The sequence below is a fragment of the Neodiprion fabricii genome, chromosome 1 (assembly GCF_021155785.1).
Source record: "Neodiprion fabricii isolate iyNeoFabr1 chromosome 1, iyNeoFabr1.1, whole genome shotgun sequence".
NCBI lineage: Eukaryota > Metazoa > Arthropoda > Insecta > Hymenoptera > Diprionidae > Neodiprion > Neodiprion fabricii.
This window is the reverse complement of record NC_060239.1, coordinates 10,159,971-10,182,591: the sequence shown is the minus strand read 5'-3', so window position 1 is coordinate 10,182,591 and position 22,621 is coordinate 10,159,971. Positions and strand designations below refer to the sequence as shown.

The 22,621-nt window shown below is 36.8% G+C and overlaps 2 protein-coding genes and 1 long non-coding RNA gene across 7 annotated transcripts in view; 1 reads left to right on the top strand and 2 right to left on the bottom strand.

The window, feature by feature from the left end:
• Window positions 1-1,077: 1,077 nt before the first annotated feature.
• LOC124187792 (CCR4-NOT transcription complex subunit 6-like) overlaps window positions 1,078-22,621 on the bottom strand; it is a 478,238-nt gene continuing 456,694 nt past the window's right edge. For all 5 annotated transcript variants that reach the window (XM_046579966.1, XM_046579968.1, XM_046579967.1 and 2 more), the window contains 5 exons: window positions 17,948-18,099; window positions 2,431-2,661; window positions 2,117-2,294; window positions 1,804-1,943; window positions 1,078-1,676 (listed from right to left, as the gene is read on the bottom strand). In XM_046579966.1, coding sequence (XP_046435922.1) covers window positions 1,600-1,676; window positions 1,804-1,943; window positions 2,117-2,294; window positions 2,431-2,661; window positions 17,948-18,099 — 778 coding nt within the window. In that variant the 3' untranslated portion in view covers window positions 1,078-1,599. The remainder of the gene's footprint in view (window positions 1,677-1,803; window positions 1,944-2,116; window positions 2,295-2,430; window positions 2,662-17,947; window positions 18,100-22,621) is intronic.
• Window positions 5,203-8,889, bottom strand: LOC124187793 (protein YIPF5). Its single transcript, XM_046579971.1, has 2 exons — window positions 8,511-8,889; window positions 5,203-5,836 (listed from the first exon to the last, which is right to left on the bottom strand). The coding sequence occupies exons 1-2, from the start codon at window positions 8,734-8,736 to the stop codon at window positions 5,280-5,282; spliced, it is 783 nt and encodes a 260-aa protein (XP_046435927.1). The 5' UTR covers window positions 8,737-8,889; the 3' UTR covers window positions 5,203-5,279.
• Window positions 12,640-17,961, top strand: LOC124187795. The gene is made up of 3 exons (XR_006872189.1): window positions 12,640-12,870; window positions 16,135-16,930; window positions 17,205-17,961. It is a non-coding gene; the product is annotated as an uncharacterized LOC124187795 (long non-coding RNA).

Below are 22,621 nucleotides of genomic sequence, written 5' to 3'. Positions count from 1 at the left end.
TTGCCATTCTGTTAAATCCAATGTAAGCTGAAGCGATTGAAAAGCACTGTATTTTTAGTAAACATATATACATATATAGGTATATTCAGTTGGTTAATTTGTTGAGACAACGTTTTCGTTCTAGTCGTAACACGTGGGCCCTTTGTCATGTGTCGGAGAGAATGTAAGTGAAAATAATCAAATACACATAGCATATGGTAAATATGTGGATGTTAATCTATCTAAACGTAACGTAATTGAGATTTTTTAAATTGTAAATTGGGTCACCGTCACCACTGCTAAAACTAAAAGTATACCGGTTTCTGCTGTTATAATTATTATTATTATTGTTAATAACATGATTATTATGTTTATCATTAGTAGAAAATATTAAAATCTGTAATAGCATTTAAACTGTGTCTGCAAGGTTTTTGAATTTCTGAAAACAAATCTACCAATTAAAATACTACTGTCTGTTTGCTTCTCTTGGTACGTTCGGACGTAACTAAATGATCAACGCGAAGTAGTTAGAACGGCATGCTATACAATAATTAATGGAACCCAATGATCGCTGGTGAAATGGATATCAACGAAAAATTCAGAAGCACGACGATACGACGATACGATGATACGACCGATACCCGTGGTATGTGAAAACATTATTACATTATATGATTACTTATAAATTACACTTGATACTATTATATTACCTACATTCTTACACGATAACATTATCAATTATCAATATACGTGGCCAATAAGAACAGATTTGTACTTGTACTGAAATTGTTTAAGTCAACTCCAATCACTTCGCACAGCCCGGTACAGCGTGTTTGTTATTATATTTTTTGTTCAACTTTTGTTTTATTTTTTAAAAAATACAATATCTCTCAGTGGATGGCAGCATTCACATCATAAGGTCAGCTCTGGGAGTATGTTGTAATACGATTTAGGAAGATATTGGCATGTTGCTTCTAGTAACTACTAACTCGTTAATTAAATATGTGAAATTGTTCCAATTGTTTTTTTTTTTTTGTTTTTTTTTAAACTTTTTTTTCTTTCTTTTATTTGTTTTTTTTTTTTTTATTTATGTATCGATATCACAGAGGTTTAATCGGAATTATTTGTTTTTTTTCTCACTTATCTTTTTTTGTCTTTTCATTTTTCATTTTTTTTTTTCGCATCTTTTGTAGGAAAATAGGTATCTACATATTATGATGATAATAATAGACATTACGATATCCTTAATAAGGAGAAGTTACTTATTAAAAATGCAATACCACTATACATGAGAACTAAACGCATTACAACATGACTCCGCTAGCCTGGTCGCTATAAAATATTCGTCGACGTTTGTTTTGAATGTGCGGCAATATGGAGTATATATGTATCGTTATATTTTACTATTACAAGTAGAGTAGTTGTCAACTGTGAGTTGTATTGCTAGAGCCAGAATGTAAGAGAAGGAGCGATGAGGATTTCAATTTTATTATCATTAGCGTTAGCATTATTACTATTATTATTATTATTATTAATATTATTATTGTTACTATTACTATTATCAATATTAATATTATTCATTTTTTATTATTGTTACTTGGGCCTAGATCGTAGCAGCTGCTACCTGCGTGAGATCAATCCGTTGCTTGTTCCTACTGTAGGGGTCATTTCTAGCTCCACTAGCAGCGGGAAGTGGTCTGAAATAAATTCCAATTATTGGCGACAGTCTGATGTTAGACAAAACACAGCGAGAACTTATAGATTTTGCTCGGTAGTGATTCAATGTTAAGTTATTCTTGAAAGAGTACTAAAAGTATTACGTACCAGAGGGCACATGGGGATGGGGACATCCAACAACCTTGTGCTCCCTAAACCAATCTGCACTCAACGGACCAAGGAGTCCAAGAGGTACCATGCTTTGTTTGGAGTAAAAAATGTAATCTATAATTCCCTTAAAGTCGAACCTGAAATAAGGATTTGGTGTATTTAGTATAAATATCAACAACTAATGTAACGTTTGTGTTTTGAGATTCAGTGAATACCGATTTTTTCATATTTTTTACCCATTTCACGAAACTGAAATGAACAAAGTAATCACACAATCCGCAAGAAGTATCAGAATTATAATTAAACTTACGTATAGTTTGTGTAAGGCATGATGTCTTCGCTGTAAGCAGATGCAAGCTTAAACGAGTGTGTGAACTCGTTTGGTTTATCGCAACCAGATATTTTTTGCAGACACGATTTGTAGGTAAGATCTTTGAAGTCTCTGTGGTCAGCTGGCACACGTCCGGATGTTAAAAACTCGATAACTCCTGTTTCGTTACAGCAAACAAAATGTGATAGTTTTAATAAGCGACAATCGCAGCAAGACTACTTTGCATTTCATATTAACCTAGTTTGTAGAATTTGTAGAATGTAACATAATAATCAAAAACCATATTACGTTACCTGAATCTGGAAGGGAATTGAAATCTCCGCAAAGCAGTAATTGAACGTTGGACGAATCAGGCTTATGTCCAGGTCTGAATGATTGCCCAGTTTGGTCCAGTATGGATCGCAACTCATTGCTGAGCATCATTGTTTGAATCAGCTTGACGTCACAGTATTCAGGGTCCCAATGAATGTGTGCTGTACAGACCAATATTGGCTGCTGTACGTGTGCTGGATCCGATGGCAAGCCTGTATAATAAAGTGACGGTATTAACAAAATGGTAGAACCATAACAATTTCAAAAGTAATTATACCGTACTTTGCTTTCAAATTTTTATCTAATATGTTTCCTAACAGATATTTTTAAATAATCACGCCTTTAACTGCAGATTTGGCAACTCTTCGTGTCGGTAAGTATGAGCCCAAATTTGTGACAGAAATACTCGACTGGTAGTTTTGCCATTATTAGCTGCACAGAACACCACATTCTACAAGTTCTCGAATAATGATGCTACCCTCTTTGTTTATTAACACTTGAAGTCGAATTTATTTTTATCTATAGCGTAATTCAAATTACTAGCACTAAAATTTCTGCCGACTGACCTGCATTGAAAGTAACATTATTCAGTGGGATCTATATAATAATAATATGAAAATTAAGCGCCAATAAATTATTGAAGTTGTTTTGTTTGAAAAGTGGCAAGTAACTCAAAAATAGTAATAACGGGTTACGTTAATGTTTTATTAGTTATAACTGATCTTCGCAATTGTACAGATGTTTACGCAATTTACTTATATAATCATAACTATTACAGCAAAGTATATTATTTTCAAGTTTCAACATATTTTCAAGAGCTCTGCAACTGAAAACAGTTTCGAGTATTAGGAATAAAACGACTGATTGAATGTAGCCAACATTTTTGCATTGTCATGTTAAATGATTTGTTCGTCTATGGTACACACTTATGTATATATACGTGTGTACCGACACATATTGGCTCGTAGGCAAATCATGGCCAAATCAATTATTACTTCAGCCAGTTACACAAATTCAAATCACAATTTATTACATTGTCGTGATAAATATTTACAATAAAAAAATTATTATATAGGTACGTTATTGCAGTTATAATACATTATTGATTACACACTTCAAGCCAAGGCATTTTTCTCTTCAAGCTCGTTGCTAGAAATACCTTTGACCATAATTTTTATTTCTTCATTTTATTTTCCATTCACATTTACTAAGATTTTGCTTAAAATTATAAATCGTAATAAATAGACGATTTATAATCTACAAGGACCGTTGCAATACATTGTATACTAGTATAATTATTATTTACGATCGTAAATATTGTTGTTGAATCGTGATCTTGAAACCGTGCGTCTTCGATATCCGGCCTCGATTGTTGTGTGTGTGGGCATTACTGACTATACTCAGCCCTGTGTTGTTTCCGTTTCTTGTTCCGTTTTTTTTTTTTTTTTTCCACACTCCGCCGATTCTCTTTTACTTTCATTTTCTGATTTGCTGTTTCGCTCTCTCGAATTTGGCCGACTGTTTCGACTCGCAACTCGTCGAAGAAAAAGAAATCATTCCGCGCCACGTGCCCAATTGTCTGTGATATTATTATACGCTAAGAAGAAGAGTAAATAAATAGAGAGAGAGAAAGAAAGAGAAAGAGAAAAAAAAACCAAAGACGGAGAGATATTTCGATTAAAGTTATTCTTGGATATGAAGGTCACAACTCAAAACACTTTTTATCGTGTTAACGTTTCGGCCCTGGTGGGGGCCCTCCTCAGAACAATTTTATTTAAATATCTGTCACGAACAAAATAAAATAAAATAATATACAAATAGGTTTAACAAAATAAGACATATTGGTGTAAATAATATGCAAAGGTGTTGAAGCAAGTATAAAAGAGGAATTACCTCATATGAGATGACACTTCCAATTACATAAATGCGTGTTGGTAATTGATGAAAAAATAGAACAAAAAAGGCAATAAAGACAAAAACCGAAACACACTGCGTTCGCGAAACGTAACTCCCACGAATTCATAATTATAGTTGGTTTGTTAAAATGAAATAAAATACACAGCCGTTATGGTTAGCCTATTATAATACACAGTAGCCTATTATAATACAAAGGTTCAACGCCAATAATGCTAGCTTGAGAATAATTAAAAGAGTGGTCGAAATCGATGGCATGTCTCGTCAATGCAGTATAATTATCCTCGTGTTCATGGATATTGCGTTTATGTTCGGTTATCCTGGTGTGTAGTTGTCTACTAGTTTGGCCTATGTAAGCCTTGTTGCAATGATTGCAAGGTATTTTGTAAACTACACCCGAGCGATTGCCCAGGGGTAAGGGGTCTTTACCCGAATCAAACATCGAGGATATATCATGTGCACATTTGCCCACAAATTGAATTTTGTATTTGGAGAATGTTCTGTTGAGTGACTCAAACAAACCCGCAACATATGGGATGGAAATATAGCTTTTTTGAAGGGTTTGTGTAGTAGTTGTATCGAAATTGTTGTTAGGGCTGGTAGATGAAAAGATGGAATCATATTTAAACTTTATATGTTTGTTGAGAGATATGGTTGGAGAGATATTTCTTGCGAAATAAGTTTAAGAAAAAAACTTTCAAAATTTTGAGAATGTTGATGCCGGGAGCAGCTGGCCTTGGTGCCGTTGGCGCTGTTGGCGCTCCGGGACCGGAAGAATTGGTATCGGGATTGGGTGCATTGGCCGGAGTAACGCCGCAACAAAAAGACACAACATGGACGAAGCTTGGTCAATTTATCGTTCATTTTGATGTAAATTTTTGTTCGCAACCGTAATTCAATATAAATCTTCGTTGATCTAAAAAATAACTATTAAGGTAAACACTCCGTAGAGGAGTATGCAGGGGTACGCGATCAATGGACGTTGCTTTTCTTCACAGGACATGGCTGCAAAGAGTCTGGATGCTGAGAGAGTGGCCCAAGTTACAGCAAATGCGGCTAGACCCATTCCTATCGGACCTCGCAATGTAGTGAAGATGCTCAACCCAGCCAGACCAACCACAGGTAATATACAATATCCCAAAACGGATGCAACCGATGACAGTGTTATATTCCCGGTGCTGCTCATCAGCGATTGCAAGACATACATCATTAAGCACGACGTTACGGCGAGTCCATAAACATAGCCAAAATGTGCTTTAGATCCAGCAAGCAACAAAAATGCTGCTAGTACCAAACAGAATGCAACCGGACCAGCGAGATCTGAATCTTGAAGGAGGTAGTTTGCATCATCTGTTTGTCCTCGTCTGTGAAATGGGTTCAAAACGGCCAGAGTCTTCTGGATTATGCGGTCAGGGTCTATGCCAAGTTCTTCTAAAAGCGGGGGTTCATCTTCCTCGTCGAATCCAGGCGTTCCTGAGGAAAATGGAAAAGATTGTGCAAACGTAGAAAAGTTAGACAACATTGACTTGTAATAATGCAATTAAAATAATGCAGATACTCTGAATCTAATAAGATTGTAACAATAAAAAAAATTAGTATAAATCTAATATCACATCATATGAGAAAACGTTTTGATGAATAGGAATTCTCGACCTCGTATATAATATATTATAGAGTCTTGGTGATCGGTCAATTAAGAAAACGTATTTTTAGTTAACGTTTCGACCCGGATATGGGCCTTCCTCAGAACGATTTATTTAAAAACTGTCAAAAATAACAAAAAGAATTTTATAATATAAATAATGGTACTAGAAGTAATCAGACATAAATATTGTAGATGTAATACTATTAGAGCTATTAAATATTGTTGATAGTAAGAACCTTATGATTAATTGAGATAAGGATGTTGTTTAGTGTTATTTACCTTTTGAATTAAGTAAGTGGACTAAGATGTAGTCGAATTCACAATTACAATTGGTGGAAACAGTGTTCTTTTGAGTGATGGTAGACTATGTCAATCTTCAAGTTATTTTATATGTGGGAGTTAAAAGTTGGTAGTCATTAATTACAAAGATTAAAGAACTATGTTTCTTCACAGTAAGTATCTCATTGTGTTAAGAGGTTATTGAAGAAGGTCGTTTTAGCAATGAAATTAATTCACAGGTGTCAATGAAGTGGAGGTAGGCTCTTTATAATTAAGTTCTACATGTCCAACGAAATATTCTTGGTTGAACCAAATGAGACAACAGGTGAATAACGACTGATGGGAGAAAACAACGTAATCCAGAGTGAAGGTGAACCTATTATAAACAATTCTACAGAAAAACAATAAATATTTTGTAAGAAAAGTTATGTAGAAAGTACTGTAAATGGGGACAAAATAATTTTTTGTATGTAGTTAAGGTTAAACAATATTTGTTGTGTGGGCAGAGATTAGAGGTTTGTAAATATTGCTTAAATGTTCAACGTCTTGTCTGAGATTAACCGAATTGGTATGACCTACAATGTTGCACATTTCTAATAACAGTCTTCTATAATAATTGTGTTCTTCGCAAAGGATGTTTGTGTTGTTGTAATTAAAAGTGTGTTGTTTATCAATACTATGTTTCGTTAGAGCTGTATGCCGTTCTTCAATCTCATGTATGTTGCGTTGGTGTTCCCTAATTCTAGTGTTGAGATGTCGACCCGTTTGACCTATGTAGACTTGATTGCAGTCATTGCATGGAATTTTATACACGACATTAGATCGTTTGCCTATGGGGATCTTGTCTTTGCCTGTATCAAAAACTAGTTGTAGATCTTTTGAATTTTTTCCAACAAACTTTACATTATATTTGGCGAATAAACGATTAAGTGACTCAAAGAGGCCGGCTACATATGGAATGGGGATATATGTAGTAGCAGGTCTATTGCTATCTTCAGCGGGAGCAGAGTCAATATTATGGTCAAGTATGTTGTTGATGTAGGTGCGTCTCTTATTAATTTGTTGTTGTAATAGGCCATGAGGGTAATCATTCCATCTTAGTACATTGTCCCATCCTTTGTCCTTCAAAATAGGCACCATCTTTAACCTTGTTGACAGAGCTATCAAACTAGCTAGTACAGAGTTCCACGAAAAAATCCTGTCAATCATATACAATGTACTAAGATGGAAGAAACATAGTTCTTTAATGTTTTTAATTAATGACTACCAACTTTTAACTCCCACATATAAAATAACTTGAAGATTGACATAGTCTACCGTCACTCAAAAGAACACTGTTTCCACCAATTGTAATTGTGAATTCGACTACATCTTAGTCCACTTACTTAATTCAAAAGGTAAACAACACTCAAAAAACATCCTTATCTCAATTAATCATAAGGTTCTTACTATCAACAATATTTAATAGCTCTAAGAGTATTACATCTACAATATTTATGTCTGATTACTTCTTGTACCATTATTGATATTATAAAATTCTTTTTGTTATTTTTGACAGTTTTTAAATAAATCGTTCTGAGGAGGGCCCATATCCGGGTTGAAACGTTAACTAAAAATACGTTTTCTTAATTGACCGATCACCAAGATTCTATAATAGATTACATACGAGGTCGAGAATTCCTATTCATCAATATCTATCTTTATTGTTGATAAAAATGGATTTCTGTAATTACAGTACAACAGATTTCTACCAATATTTACTATTGTGCGTTAACTATACTATACTATAAGATTTCATAAATGTTTTTCAGAAAATTTGTGAAAATCTGCTCAGCGAGCAAAATGAGCCTCTGAAAACATAATAATTGGATGAAAAATACCTTAGTTAAGTTATATTGAACGTTACAATTATAAAACCTTTTCTCAAACTATTGATATATTAGCCGTTATTCGAATTTGCTTGGTTCTAATTCCATTCCATATTAGTATGGATGTTGTTTCATTCTTGCTCGCTATCTGAACAAAATAAGTTGCTGTGCACTTTGGAATGTTCTTTTTTTCTTTTCTCACTTCAGATACATCCTTAAATAATCTTTAGATCATTTCTACATTCCATTTTGGAAAACAAGTGCATTCAAATTTGTTGGTCGTCAAAAGAGAAATGTATAATCCGTGCGCTGGGTGCTGGTAAAGTTTGAGTAAAATAGGAAAATAATTACATACCTTTGGCGAAATCATCCTGAGCGTACATGTCACCTCCATAAGCATTTTGAGTCGGATCCAAGTATGGCTTTTGATTGAAACTTGAATAATCGCCTGCTTGTTGCTCGGTGTATGTTTGAAACTCGAATTGTTGGTTAGGTTGGCCGAAGCCTCCCGATGCGTCAAAGTTATATTGTCCTTGGGGTGGTTGGGACCAGTAATCTTCCGGCCCGGCGTAGCCAGACATATTCTCACCGAAAATTTTCGCACCTTATTTCACCCAAATTTTTACACGCGCGCAAGATGAAGAGCAGAGGAATAAATTTATTGACAACACAGCGGAAATTGAGAGTTGGCACGTTGACGTATCATTAGTCTTGAGTGCTGTTATTCCCCGTTGATGCGATATACGTCAGATGACGCTAGCTCGTCTTTTGTCGATAACTTCTCATCGTTTACGTCAAAACTGTTTTACCGACAGCGATAAGTCATCGACGCTTTAAACTTTGGGCCGCAGTAATATTAGTTTTTTATTTTAAAACTAATTATTCGAATAGAAATCAAGCGTGAGTATCATGTGATAGGTGATTATTGTATGCGAAATTGATTTACATCATTCTCAAATATGAGAATCATCCTGTGTACCAGTTGAAGACGAGTATTAATTTTTTTGATAATTCCTTCGAAATTCAGGATTGATGAAACTTTTTTTTGTTAAAATCTTTGAATATATGGACCGAATGTTTGAAAATTTAAAGATAAGATAAATTTTTAGCCTCCTTCGAAAGAAGCCAACAGCGCTGACATTCACTCAGATAGCACCAATCCACGTGCAAATGCAATTTCATTTTTTACACAATCAGACTATATCTCGTTTGAAATTATATTAACATAAAAAAATCATTAAATAGAAATTACTATGGATTGTGAAAAAAGTAATGACGTTTTCTTTGTGTACGTCAATGAGATTTGAATTTGATTTTAATTTGATTCAATAAGACTCTTAAAAATGTTTCAAAATTGTGCAAAAGTTTTAATATTTCAGTGAAAAAATTCGAGGCTGTCCTACGTATACTTCACAACTATTGTGAAGTTTATAACGAACGTGGAAAGGTTATTTCACCGACACGTTAAGGCATTTTAGTTTATTAACGAAAATGCAAGTGTGGTATATTTGAATTAATGTAAGCTCGCTTTCAGTGTGTTCTTTTTTTTTTTTTGTACTTTTCCAGGGATATAAATTATGAAAACGTGATCCTTTTTTTCCACAGCTGCAGATACATATAACGCGGTTAACACCACATGTTGTAAATTGAGTATTTTAGCTCGCGCAGTAAGCCCGTTATTAGAACAGTTTCATTATCGCTGACTCGTCTCGATCGATCGTCAGTTGCAGGTTATTGAGAACATGCAGTTTTTTACCAGACCATTCGTAATACTTGAGTTTTTGGCTGGCTGCCATCAGCTCGCCGTCTTTTTTCCCTCATTTTCAACTTCACGTAGATATAACATAAAACCGAACATCTGGACTTAGCCACGTGATGTGTCATCAAAACGTAATAATCCTCCGTGCTAATCAGACGAATATTCATAACAAGACGCTCTCGGAGCTTTATGTTTTCTGCTATACAAGATTTCGGCGTCTTCCGATATTTTCTACCAAATCATACCTAGATTGAACAAATGTTAGATATCGTGGACGTACAAAATCGGTGAAAATTGGTAAATGGTGATATTGGTTGCCTATCCGTAAGTCACACGTACCGGTACGTAGCAAGACCAAGGTTTTTCTACAAAACTAATTAAACGTCAGCGTACTTTGCGCAAACTCAGCGACAAAACGGTCTCCGTACACAGGATCGCAGACTCCGTTGGTACAGTGCAGGAGGCGACTAAGCGAGATGAAGGGAGGAAGAGGGGTAAGGTGGAAAGAGAGAAATAGGGTAGAGAGGAGCTGAGCTTCTCAGAATTATTACCACCAGGTTTTTCTGTACTCGCATTGATTTTGCGTAATTGGAAGTACCAAGGCGTGGCAAATACAGCACGTATAGCGGCAGCTGAAGGTTTTCAATTTATTATCGAGGTGCTCCGAGCTACGGTATATAACATTTTAATGACAGATTTTTTTGACATAATAGATACTAGTTTTAAAACACTCGCTCGCTAAAGCTTGCTCGGGGTCGGATGCCTAGTGTAACTGGTTTTTGTGCTCGTGCGCTCGCTTACTCGTTGTCAGTGTTTTACCAGACGACATAGTTGTAGGGGAGACTGGGCCACGACGGACTTCCCAAAAAATTCTGGTATTTGCTTCACAGTATACAGAACGAACACTGTTTTTGTGCGTGTGACGCAAACCGAATCTGCCCGTAAGATTTTTTCTATATAATGTTACAAATCACGTACACACGTGCAAGTGAGTATAACGCATTGTGATTTTATGACAACAAATTTCGTGAAAAAATACCACAGAACAATCGGCTAAGTGCTGACAGATTTGAAACACTACGCACAGCAATTTCAGCTCTAATTGAACGACGTTATTGTCATGTATTCCTATTTATACAATGCCAACTACTCACTAATTGCAATTTCTTGATCCTGGTCGTTCGGTTTTTTTCCGATTCAAAATGTTATCTGAAGCATGCATATTGGTTTGATAATACAAAACATGACGTTTTCAATAATCAAACTTGTAAACTTGAAAATTAGTCCGGAAGGTCAAAAGTCATCAGGTCAAGGACCCGGAGCACAGAAACTACGGAGCGCTCGTCCTGGAACTCGAGTTGCACCAGGAAGCGGACCCGGAGCGCAAGATCCAGGAGGTACAGAACCTGGTACTCGAAATCCGCGGAGCGCGATTCTCATACGTTCGCTCTACTACGCGGTTGTTTCCAGAGTGAGGAATTCGGCTAACTGATTTTCGTCGTCAACCATTACTATAGATCGATGAAGTCATGAGAAAAAAATTTTGGGTGACGTCACTAGAAAGTGTTCAGAAGAACATCCGACATCCAAACTTTGGTTTCGAACTTTAATACTACGTATGATGATATGATATATGATGTATGATTTAATGGATATGATGCTCGCATGTACTTTCATCCCGTGTTGGTGCTGAGCGGAATCTCGATCTGAATTTTATACAGGTATAAGTTATACATCATATAAACGACCCTGCAACATTATAGATATCGGAAGACGCCATTTCGTCACAGAAAATATACAGCACTGAGAAAGTTAATTTTAGAGATTCGTTTTACTCGCATTTTTTACATCGAAAGGCGGATTCTTCTTTTTTTTTAGACATTTTTACCTCAATATTCTCTTCGGTTGCAAATTTGCAAGAAAATTTTCAGTTTCAATCTTTCGATTGGATATAAGTCGAAAACGAAAAACGATATTGACAAAATTGAAACATATTTTCTCGCCTTGAATCACAGGTTTATAAGAAAATACAAAGAAGTTATAGCTCTTTGAAATCATCAACTTGTTGCCGAATTTCAAACGGAAAGAAATTATTTTTCGACATGATGTTCAGGTTTTATTTAGTTGTGAAAAATATTCTGGAAAGTTTTGATATTCTCAAAAATCTCAAGCCCAGTAATATTACGTCCAATCACTCGTTACATTTATATCATATTTTAAATTTCAATAAAATCAAATAAAAAAATATATATTGAATTGAATTCAAGTTGACTGATTAAAATTAAAATTTGAGAAATAACAGAAGTGCAATGAGTGATCGGCCCATAACGATACTTGGCTTGAATATCATGGAAAAAAAAGGAAGACTGTTTAGGATATTTCGAGTAAGAAAATAGAACGTAACCATCATGTAAAAAAATATATGTTTTTTGTCTTGATTGAAACAAAATTGTCACTGTGAAGAAAAATAATTTCTACAAATTTTTAAATAAATCCATGATCGAAGACGAAGTAACGTGTTTTGAATTTTGTCGATATATTTTATCGTTCTCGAGTTACATCTATGCGAAATGTTATAATTGAACGGGGAAATTTTTGTGAAAATCTGTGAATTGAGTACAAATTGAGATAAAAATTTTCGAAAAATCAAAATTGTTTTTTTCAACAGGCAAATCAAAGTAAAAAATGGAGCAAATTAAAAATCATACTTGATAGTATTATCGGATTTCACTTGTAAAGGCCCCGTATTTTGTATAATACGTTCTATTTCTATTTCGCACCCTGCGCTTGCGGTGAATTCAGTACCGGCACGAGAAGTTCGAGTTCCGCCGAGGCTTCGAGGCTTCATCCGGGCGAACGAGAGTGCGGAGAACGACCGAAATGGGGGCAGCAAGCCGTTGACGACAGGGCCTCAGAGCGCGAGGGCGATAAATTACGAGGAATCAATATCGTAAATGTAGGTTTGTAAGAAAGCTTTTATCGGCTGGCACGCTTTCACGTACACACACGCATAGGCTCCCATACATACCACGTCTATTATACATATATGTATATATGTATGTAATATATATATATATATTATATGTATTATACATGTATATGAGCGTAAAAAAAAAGCGAAAGAGACGAAAATGGGTAAAAGATGGAAAACTCGAACCCGTCACACCTTTGCGCAAGGCTTCAATTTGTTTAGCTGTATGGATCAGCCTAGTCTATGAAATCGTAGAATGAAACCAATCATAAATTCTATACCAGTCAAAGTATCTGCCCTAATAATATCCTAGAAAGCCTTCGAACAAGGGTCTCTTCTATATCAGTTCAGGACTGCAAGCTAACTTCATATTGGTCACGTGGTGCTGAAGCACATTTTAACGGGCAGTAGCAATATTTTTTCACATTTTTATGTCAGCTCTTATTTACCGGACAACAAAGTAGTGACGAAAAATTATCAATCACACGTGTATTCGTACGGAGATTAAGATACAGGTTTAGTCTGTAATTGTTTTAGACAGTTGATAAGTAAACTGATAAATAGACATTCTCCACGAGAAATTTTGCACTCGGTTATTACAGGGATTCAGATTGTTGTTTGATTGATTTCGTTTGTGGGGATTCGATAGGATATCCAACGATTTTAAAAACAAAACAGGTATTACAGCTAATATATTCAACCAGGAAAAATAAGGAAGTGGCAAGAGATGAAAAAGTCATACACCGATGATCGGTGTGAAAGGAGGAAAAGTTTTCAAAAAAATTGGGTCAAAATATGAAATAAAAGCACGCGGTAAACTCAAGTCTGCTGCAAGTTTAAGGGTAGAGTTGGGTACTGGTATTTGATAAACATAATATCGCGGAAAGTCCGAATTATCGACTGAATATAAATATAAAGAAGTAAAGTACAGCCGCGACTTGAACGCCAGTTCAATATCCTCGACTTCTATATGCTGTTTTGCTACAGGCTGCAGAGGAACTTTGTAAGTAGAGCAAACTCAGTTTGCTCGGTTTTAAACGAGTTAAAATAAACATTCGCTCAAATATTAACTACGGTGATATTCGTGCTCTGTTGCAGTAAATAAGTTAATTTTAACGTTCTTTTGATGCCACGATTCAATAGCCACGGATAATACTGTTGAGCTCTGATGATGAGACATGTTGAAAGATCGATCTGAAGTTTACCATAGTAAAAGTGTCGAGGGATACATTCACAAGTTAAAATGAATACAAACATCTGGTGTCTGTTTACACGTAATTTTCAATTTCAATTTCAATTTGCATTTCGTTAAAATATAATTCCAATTTTGAAAAAAATGAATAAAATTAATTTCCCACGAATTAGGTTCTGAAAATGCAATAAAGCACTCAATGCCCAACAAGAGTATGAAACCAAATCCCAATATTTGTTCGTAAAAGCTGATATACGTACAATATTGATTAAAAAACAGTTTAATTCATTTGAAAAGGGATTGCTATGATGATGCTTGCTATGAGGAGTGTAGGTGATTGAGGCTAATAGTTCGGTCAAAATAGGTTTGAGTTAAAAATATTCGGGATATGGCTGCAGTTTTGTGTATAGGAGTTTTCGACCCTCGGTAACTCAAATCTGAAGTAATTTTTGAGCTGCATAGCCGGCGTTTCGAGAAATTTGCAAAATTTGACGTTTTTTTTGCCTTTTCCTCAAATACTGCTATCGATAGATGAAAAATGACTCGATCATCGGTGTAGAGCGGAAAATTGGACATCGAATTATGTCCTGATATGTTGGAAACGGAGTCGAATTAACAAATTAAGAAAAATGAAATTCTACTTATCGGCGGTATCTGGGAAATTTTGGTAAAATAATTTCTTTTTTTTTTTAACTCGTTAATCCAACTCAGTTTCCGACATATAAAGACATAATTCGTTGTACAATTTTCCGCTATAAACGTTGGTCAGGTCATTTTTAAACTATCGATAGCAGTTTTTGAGGAAAACGCATATGACTTCAGATTTGAGCTCCTGAGCAGCCATATCCTGAATATTTTTAATTCCGACCTATTTTGACCGGACAGTTTATTTCATATCTACAACCCTACACACGCATCGGTATACAACGTATATCTCTGATTAATCGTTTTATCGCGAAGAAAGCGACGAAAGCGACGCCCTTCGAAGTCGTGCATGCGTATAAGGGTTGAGGTGAAAAAGCGACATGGACGAAGGTCTCATCGAGTGACTCGATCTCAGATTTATTACAGTTATCCGATCTGCGTTATACGCGGGGCTTGGATGGGGGAAGAGAGAGAGAGAGGGGGGGAGGGAGAGAGAGAGGGAAGCCCGAGGGAGAAGCGAAGAAGAAGGATAGAGCCGAGGGCTGATTCTGTCCTCCTTTTCCGCTTGCGGCGTTGCATGTCGTATACAAGAGGTGCGTCCTCGTCAATTATCATCGATCGTGAGTTAATTGGCTTGAATTACAGAAATGCGTATGGTTATACGATCATTAAACTAGTACATGTATATGGACGGGTGTGAAAGTCGTTATAATCGATAAAAAATGAAACCGCAATTCCAATTCAAACGGAAATATATAAATTCTGAAATTGAAACCAATAACTCAATAACAATCACGTTATATCTTCAAATGGAACGGATTCATGTATCTAATCAAAACTCTCGCGTGCTGGGCGGCGATTCTACGTAAACTCTGATCAAAGTTACGTCACAACCTCGTAGGGTGTATTAAACGATATATGAGAGCGATTATTATAAGCTCAAGGGAACCCTGCTGGAACTCCTGAACAAGTATATTAAAAAAAAAAAAAAAAAAAAATAAGTAATATACGATCATTTTCAATTTTGTGAAAAATTTACTAATGCCATGATTTTTTGTACATTATTGATGTAACAGTTACGCAGTTTATCCATGGAAAAACTAATATTATGAATAAACTTTGACAAATGTCTTTAGAGTTATCCAGTGAAAGAAAAATTGCTCTAAAGTTTGCCTTGTTCGTGTCTCGCAGGCTTTATTTTTGCAATGGGAACATAAATTGAGATCAGAGAAAGATATGTATTAGTTTTGAATCTTCTGAAAGTTTTTGCACGAAGTAAATACCGAATCGAAATTTTTTTCATGTCTCAAAGCCGGCGAGTCTTCTTGGGTTGTACGGAAAATCGGTGTTTCGAAGTTTTAATCAGAGTCCCCTGTTTTGGAATAGAATTGGAATAACGTTTTTTTTTTCAGCTAGCAAAAAGAGGAGCCTATGAATTGTAACGTACAAGATAAGATTTGTACCGCATGAAGCATGGTCGTACATTACATAATCAGAGGAATTTACATTCGGTGTATTGAAAGTAGATGTAACACGTGGGAAGATTAGGCGGCGGGAGGAACTCTGGTTGCCGAAGGATACAGAGGAGTTTGTGAGAAATACTTGAACATGGACGAAGAAGAAAAAAAAACGAGAAGAAAACAAGAAATGGAATAAAGGAAAAAGAGACAGGAAGAGGCGGGGATAAGAAAATTTATCGCGCAGCATAGCAAAGGACGCGAGAGTCAAAGTTACTTTACTCCCGGGAACGAGAATACAGGCAGTAGATGGTGACGGATCCGACTAGTTAGCGAAGAACAACCGATTTAATGAGCGCTCAGCGGACAAAAGAACAATACCCGTTCCTAACCGTTTCTCTCTATTTTATACTTCGCCTCTGTTGCCAGCTCTTATCTTCACATCTTGAAAGCAAATAGAGCGAGGTGTACGGAAGGAAAGAAAGAAAAGAGAAGAGACGAAAAGCGGAAAGAAAATGCGGAGGCGATTCATCAGGGGTGATAATTTATTCTGCCACGACGAATTCGTGATTCCAGAGAATTTGCAAAGTCGAGAGGTAAGGCTATTACGTTGATGAAATTAAAACATTTGTAAAGTGGTTATTTTCATCGAAATTACAATCGCAGGAAACATGAGTTACCTATTGTTGGAGGAACGAGCCGTCGGCAAATATTACCGGGCGTTGAAAACTGTGATAATCCTGTTACAATCGTGAGCACAAAATGAATTTGCCCCATAAACATTCATTTTATCTCAAGACGAAGTTATAAGGTTGTAATCTCGAGTAGATTGACATTACAATTGATATCTAATTGTCTTAACTGAGATTTGAAAATTTGTTCGTTTGAATAGCACGTTATGAAATATTGTTGTTGTTTCTTATGAAATTGATATTTTTTTTAACGTTGACACACATTTTTCCCCCAACTTTGCACTCATTGTCAAGTTTCGTCGTATACTGTCTTAAGATGTGGTGAAATTACAGACGGTAACGAAATTTTTACATAGTTTACGAACACTTCGAAGGTGTATTTACCTTCTTGGATTCGAGTGGATAATGCGTACAATGAGCCGAACCGATCCTCGAGTTGGATGGATTGGTACACAAGCCTAAAGTAAAACGAAAGCGTGGATAAACTCCGAGGTGTCGGGTGAATATTGAGAAAATTGTTTGCGTGTGAACTGAGCGTGAACGTCACACTGTGAATTCTTTATTTCTGCAGCGCACTGAGGCAATAGGAAAATATGAAAAAAGAGAGAGAGAGAGAGAGAGAGAACGAGAGGGGGGTAAAGGAGGAGAGGACAAGAAATACCGAAAGTGATTTGGTACGAAGGAATGAGTGAAAAGTTTCTCAACTCGCCTCGAGGGCCAAGTAATAAGTTTTCGAGGCTTTTGTTTAAATTTGATGTTTGCTTAATCAATCAACCGGGCATCGACAAGGTTTTGTATTGTTATACGAATAATCGCGCCGTTCGAGCGACGAATAAAAGCGAAATTTGAATTGTTCATTGATTTATATTAGGGGCACAAAGAAAACAATTCTGTCGAGCTGACGCTTCGCGGATCGAGGTGAGCCACTCGAATCGAAAAATGCTGATTCTCGATTATAAAATTCTTGTGTACGAATGTACCTTCGCTTATTGGTTTCGGTATACTGGCAAGAACAATTTAACGCACAAAGCCAAGCCAGCGAGAAGAGTAGCAATGATAATCATTTAAAAACTCACCGTTATCCCAGGCTGCCTCTTTCGTTCTGAGAAGGGCTGCCAAGCCGATGTTGTCCTTCGGCATGACTCTGTTGAGCATGTTGTCCGAACCTTCGGCGTTCGCCATAGCCAATTGGTTGAATTCGACTAGGTGTTCTTTGATTAACACAAACCTGAAAACAATTGAAATATTACCGATGTATACATATTATATAATAATACATTATTGATTTATATGAACCACCATGAACCAATTTGTTTGTAAAAATACTTTTTGTACAAAATAAATCTATTTTTTCTGGAACGAACTGAAATTGAACTTTTTTGTTTTTATACTTTTACAGCGTACGCTGGGATAATTATTAGCAAAGTTTAGGGTAGGCGAATTATCGTTGATAAAGCATGGAAATACCTTTGTAGAGTAATTATTTTCCAAAAATGAAATTCACGTTAAAGTATCACTTAAGAAAAGTGCAGATGCAAGCAGATTGAGAAAGCTGGAGCGGTAAGGATTACCAAAGGAGATGTCTGATCAAAGTAAAGAACAATAGAAATGAAGGATTGACCCGGCGTGGCGAAACCGACTGTAAAACAATTGTCCAGAGAATTGGGTATTATTTTCAAAAAGTCTCCAATCGTAAAAGAAGGAGAGGAGGAGTTGAAAGAGCAAAAGAAATTAATCTGAAAACACATGACTTTTAACGTACGTAGAGTCGGAAAACTTTCCAACATGGAAGGCTACCGTGATTCTATAGTAAAAAAAATGAGGATCGGAGGATGAGATATGGGCCGAAATAAAGTAATAAAAACACTCGATTGAGCCAAGAAAATTATTGCAATTTATTGGCTCGCACGGAAAAAGCCGCCCAGGGCATAAAACCCCCTTATTATCTAGTAATAAAGTCAAGTCAAGAGTGTATGAGGTGTGAGTGTACGATCAATGGTTTTTTCTCGCATACGGAAAGCTGCCGTGAGATTCAGAGGCCTAAAGGCGTGAATCTACGGAGGTTCGATCGATTGGCGAGAACCTACTGTTTTTGATTGGGGAGGAGAGGAGAGGAACAGAGACTCAACTGAAATGATGGGAAAATGAGAATACCTAAGATGATCCGCGCCGATGTTATCGTCACAGTAGACTCGATCAGACTGAGCGTCCGAGTTTCAATTCCCGGTTACTTATCGCCACTCATCCAACGATCAGCGCCATCTTTCGCGATTAACGACGATCTACACAATCGCGTACGAAATGATAAGTTCGATCTAAACAACGTACGAGCAGATTTATAATGTCCAATAATCCGTGCTCGCTGGATATAATTCCGGCGTCACATTGAGTTTGCAATCGGTTCAACTATTTACATTGCTACGTACACGTCTAACCAAATTTCAATCAATTATTGTTAACCATCGTAGCGTGCACCCTTCGCTTTCTCATCCGTTTGTTTTTGAGGTTTCGCAGGCTCTTGTAGGTATATCAAACAAGGTGGATATGGACAGACGAGAGAACCCAATTATCTCGAGACAATGGATATACCTAATCGAGATCGGGATTGACGCAAGCCCTACATTTAACAACTAACGTCAAATTATCAACCACGTAAAACGTCATGAGCTCTATTTAAACATATTCGAATAAGAATCAGGTGAATATGTTTTATCAAAACTTATTATTTATTGGCTACCGCGCATATGAAATCAAAATTTTCTGAGCGATATCGTCAATCAAGTCTTTTTAGACCTTTTAAACTTAGGTACGAATTCACAACGTCTAATTCGACCACTTGCAACTCCACTTAAAATGGACCGGTTTCAAATATCCTTCTTTTCAACTAGAAAGAAAAAGGTACATCGGTATAAAATGCCGGAGGACCAGATTCTTTCTCGATAAAATTACCTTATTTTCAATTCGGCTGGTACGTATTCGCATCTGTGAGTTATTGAAGGGTCAGTACTGAAAGTTGAGAGTTAAGCAGTCGAAATTAAAAAGCTTCCAAAATCCATCACTAAGAAATTGAAGAAGAATTTTCGCTTCATCAAAATATTCTATTCCTATCCATAAAAAATGATGTTTTACAATTTCAGCATAGTCGCACTTTCGAACACGTACTGAACAAAGTTTCAATAATTGAGAAAACAATTGGGTATATTTCATGCCCTATTTCGCTTTAGCACAAATGTTGCAAGATTGAAGGTTCTGCGACAAATATACCAACTCAAGAATTGGCTTCTATATTCCGACCGACATGGGAATGGACTCTCTAAAATATTTACAGTCTCGTTCAGCCCGGATGAGCGGCACCAAAAGCTCGCCACCTCAGATATAATACGCCCGGGTTTATGCTGCGCTTTCGGTGCGGCAGCTCACATAAATTTAAGCAAAGAATTCTGTACCCTTAGTGAAACGACATCTGCAGCAGCTGTACCCCTAAAGGCGACCTTATTAACCATAGTTTCTAGTAACTTCCGCAAGATCGAGCCTTGGCGCTTGTAAAAACATCGCAGTGTGACATCGGTCTGGACTTTATGCGCGTTTTAAACGAAATTACCAGGTATGCATACATCTGATAGGAGAAGAAGTATCTGAAAGAGGTAAGATTTGATTGAATCTTAACTGAAATTACAAAATATTGCTAAAGGAATCCCAAACACCTTCAATAAACTTTCACTTTGTTTGTATTTTGACGACCACGGTTCTTGTGTACTTTTATTGCGTTTAACTGTGGGTGGTAACGTCTGTAGCAGATTTTGATTCTTACCCGATGAAGCACTCAAGAACTGACAAACTGCTCTGTGGAGACAGAAATTTATCGGGAAATCTCTGTGAGGTACGGTCAGCGTTTGCACGTATATTTTATTCCAGTTGCGAAAATGTGTTATTGATAGTTGGAGATTCAGTTGATTATTAATTCCACGAAGTAATTTGTTGAAAGGTCTACTGATTACTGAATGATTTAATCATGAAAAAGCCCAAGTGAAATATAAATTTAGAAATACACGGTATTATCTACATTCGTACGCTTTGACGGCTGGGAAATTCTTTTTCTGAAAAAGCTGTATCCGATGTATATTTTTTTTCATTCGCCTTGGTTACGTGGCGCTTTGATAAGGGCAATGAATAGGGGATGTTTGGCCCGCAGCGCTGCCAATCAATGAAATCCGATAATAGGTAAGCTACAACCTCTGCTCTCGATGGAATTGAGAATTTTTCGAATGGCAAAGATAGCACCGATAGAGGTAAATGGCGCATCTCATTTTACGACTACTTTGAACGCGATAAATGCGAGGAGCGGCGATGCTGAGTGCATTAAAACTGTAGCAGATCAATGTAATTTCGGACTGGCAAACTCCGCAGGTTTGCTTCACTGGTTGTCCTTCGCCAACGTTCAGAGCGTTGCGAGACGAAGGAAAGGAGATAGATAAAAAGGGATTTCGATACATCGATCATTTGGAAAACGTCGAGTCATAAACGCGGAAAATCACCGCGATAAAATGTTTTTTATTTTCTTACGGTATCCGAAGGTTGTAAAATGTACCTACCTAACCTTCTGGAGTAGCTAGATAAACGTCGTTGCTCGACATCGATCTCAAGCACCGATGCGATGCAGGGTTCACGATCTCGGAACGTGTCGACGAAAGTATATTCCTGAATTGCGCATCCACCCTCACGTATACGGTGATCGGCTTGAACCATTTTATTCAAGACCGAAGAAAATTGTTCGCCTCGGGAGGAAACGTGGACCACACTGCGGTGGTTGCATTTCGAATGACATCTATCATGCTCTTGGCATGCATAGATGAGAAATTTAAGTCACCGTATTGAAAAGGAATTCGTCACACATTTCAATGACTAAACAAGTCACCCTTTGTACAGGTGTACACGTATAATGCCACTTTAACGGAAGTGAACTACTTGAAGGTAAAACGTACTTTTACCCTCGAAATTACTCAGGCACAGTTCTGGCACACGGTTTACAATGAACTAGTAACGACATACATTTTTAGGACTTCCATTTTTCCCTAATGTCTCCAGGCTAATCTCTTCTCGAGTGAGTTGCAAAGCTTTTGTTCGGGGCTTTCATAACGCGGTGATAGGGATTGAGTGACATGGTCAACGATTATGTATCTTTGTATACAATAAAATTGTCAGTAAAATTTACAGGTGAATGTGACGATTCGTAGGGCGTTAAATTACACTAGTAATTACAGAGACTAGGTTCAACGCCCGATGAACAAGAGACTCGAACTTTACAACCGAATTTATGAAAGGGCTTGAACCGGATGAGAATGCATTAGTCAAAGCAGCCTTGAGCAATGAGGACGAAACACAAACAGTGTGACTAAATATTAAAATAAGCCACTCCGCGCGAGAGGTGTCGGTAGCGGAAGCAGTAAAAACTCAGTCGGCCGCCACAAATCACCTCGCTAAGCTAACAGCAGCTGTCATAAAAATCTAATCCGCAAGCCGTCGTAAAATAGAGGGGGGCGGATTCGCCCCTCGGCTACGACACTCTTATAACCTCTGATTCTATCTGTTGGCTAGAAGTAAAGTGGCGAGGTAGTCCCCTACTTTCCACTCTTTACATACGACCAGGTCCACCCTGCGTAGCCATCCGAATATCCTCGATAGCGTGACACGTTCCAAAAAACGATTCTGCTTGCCGTATTTCAAGCTTATCAGCTGTATAGGTACCAACC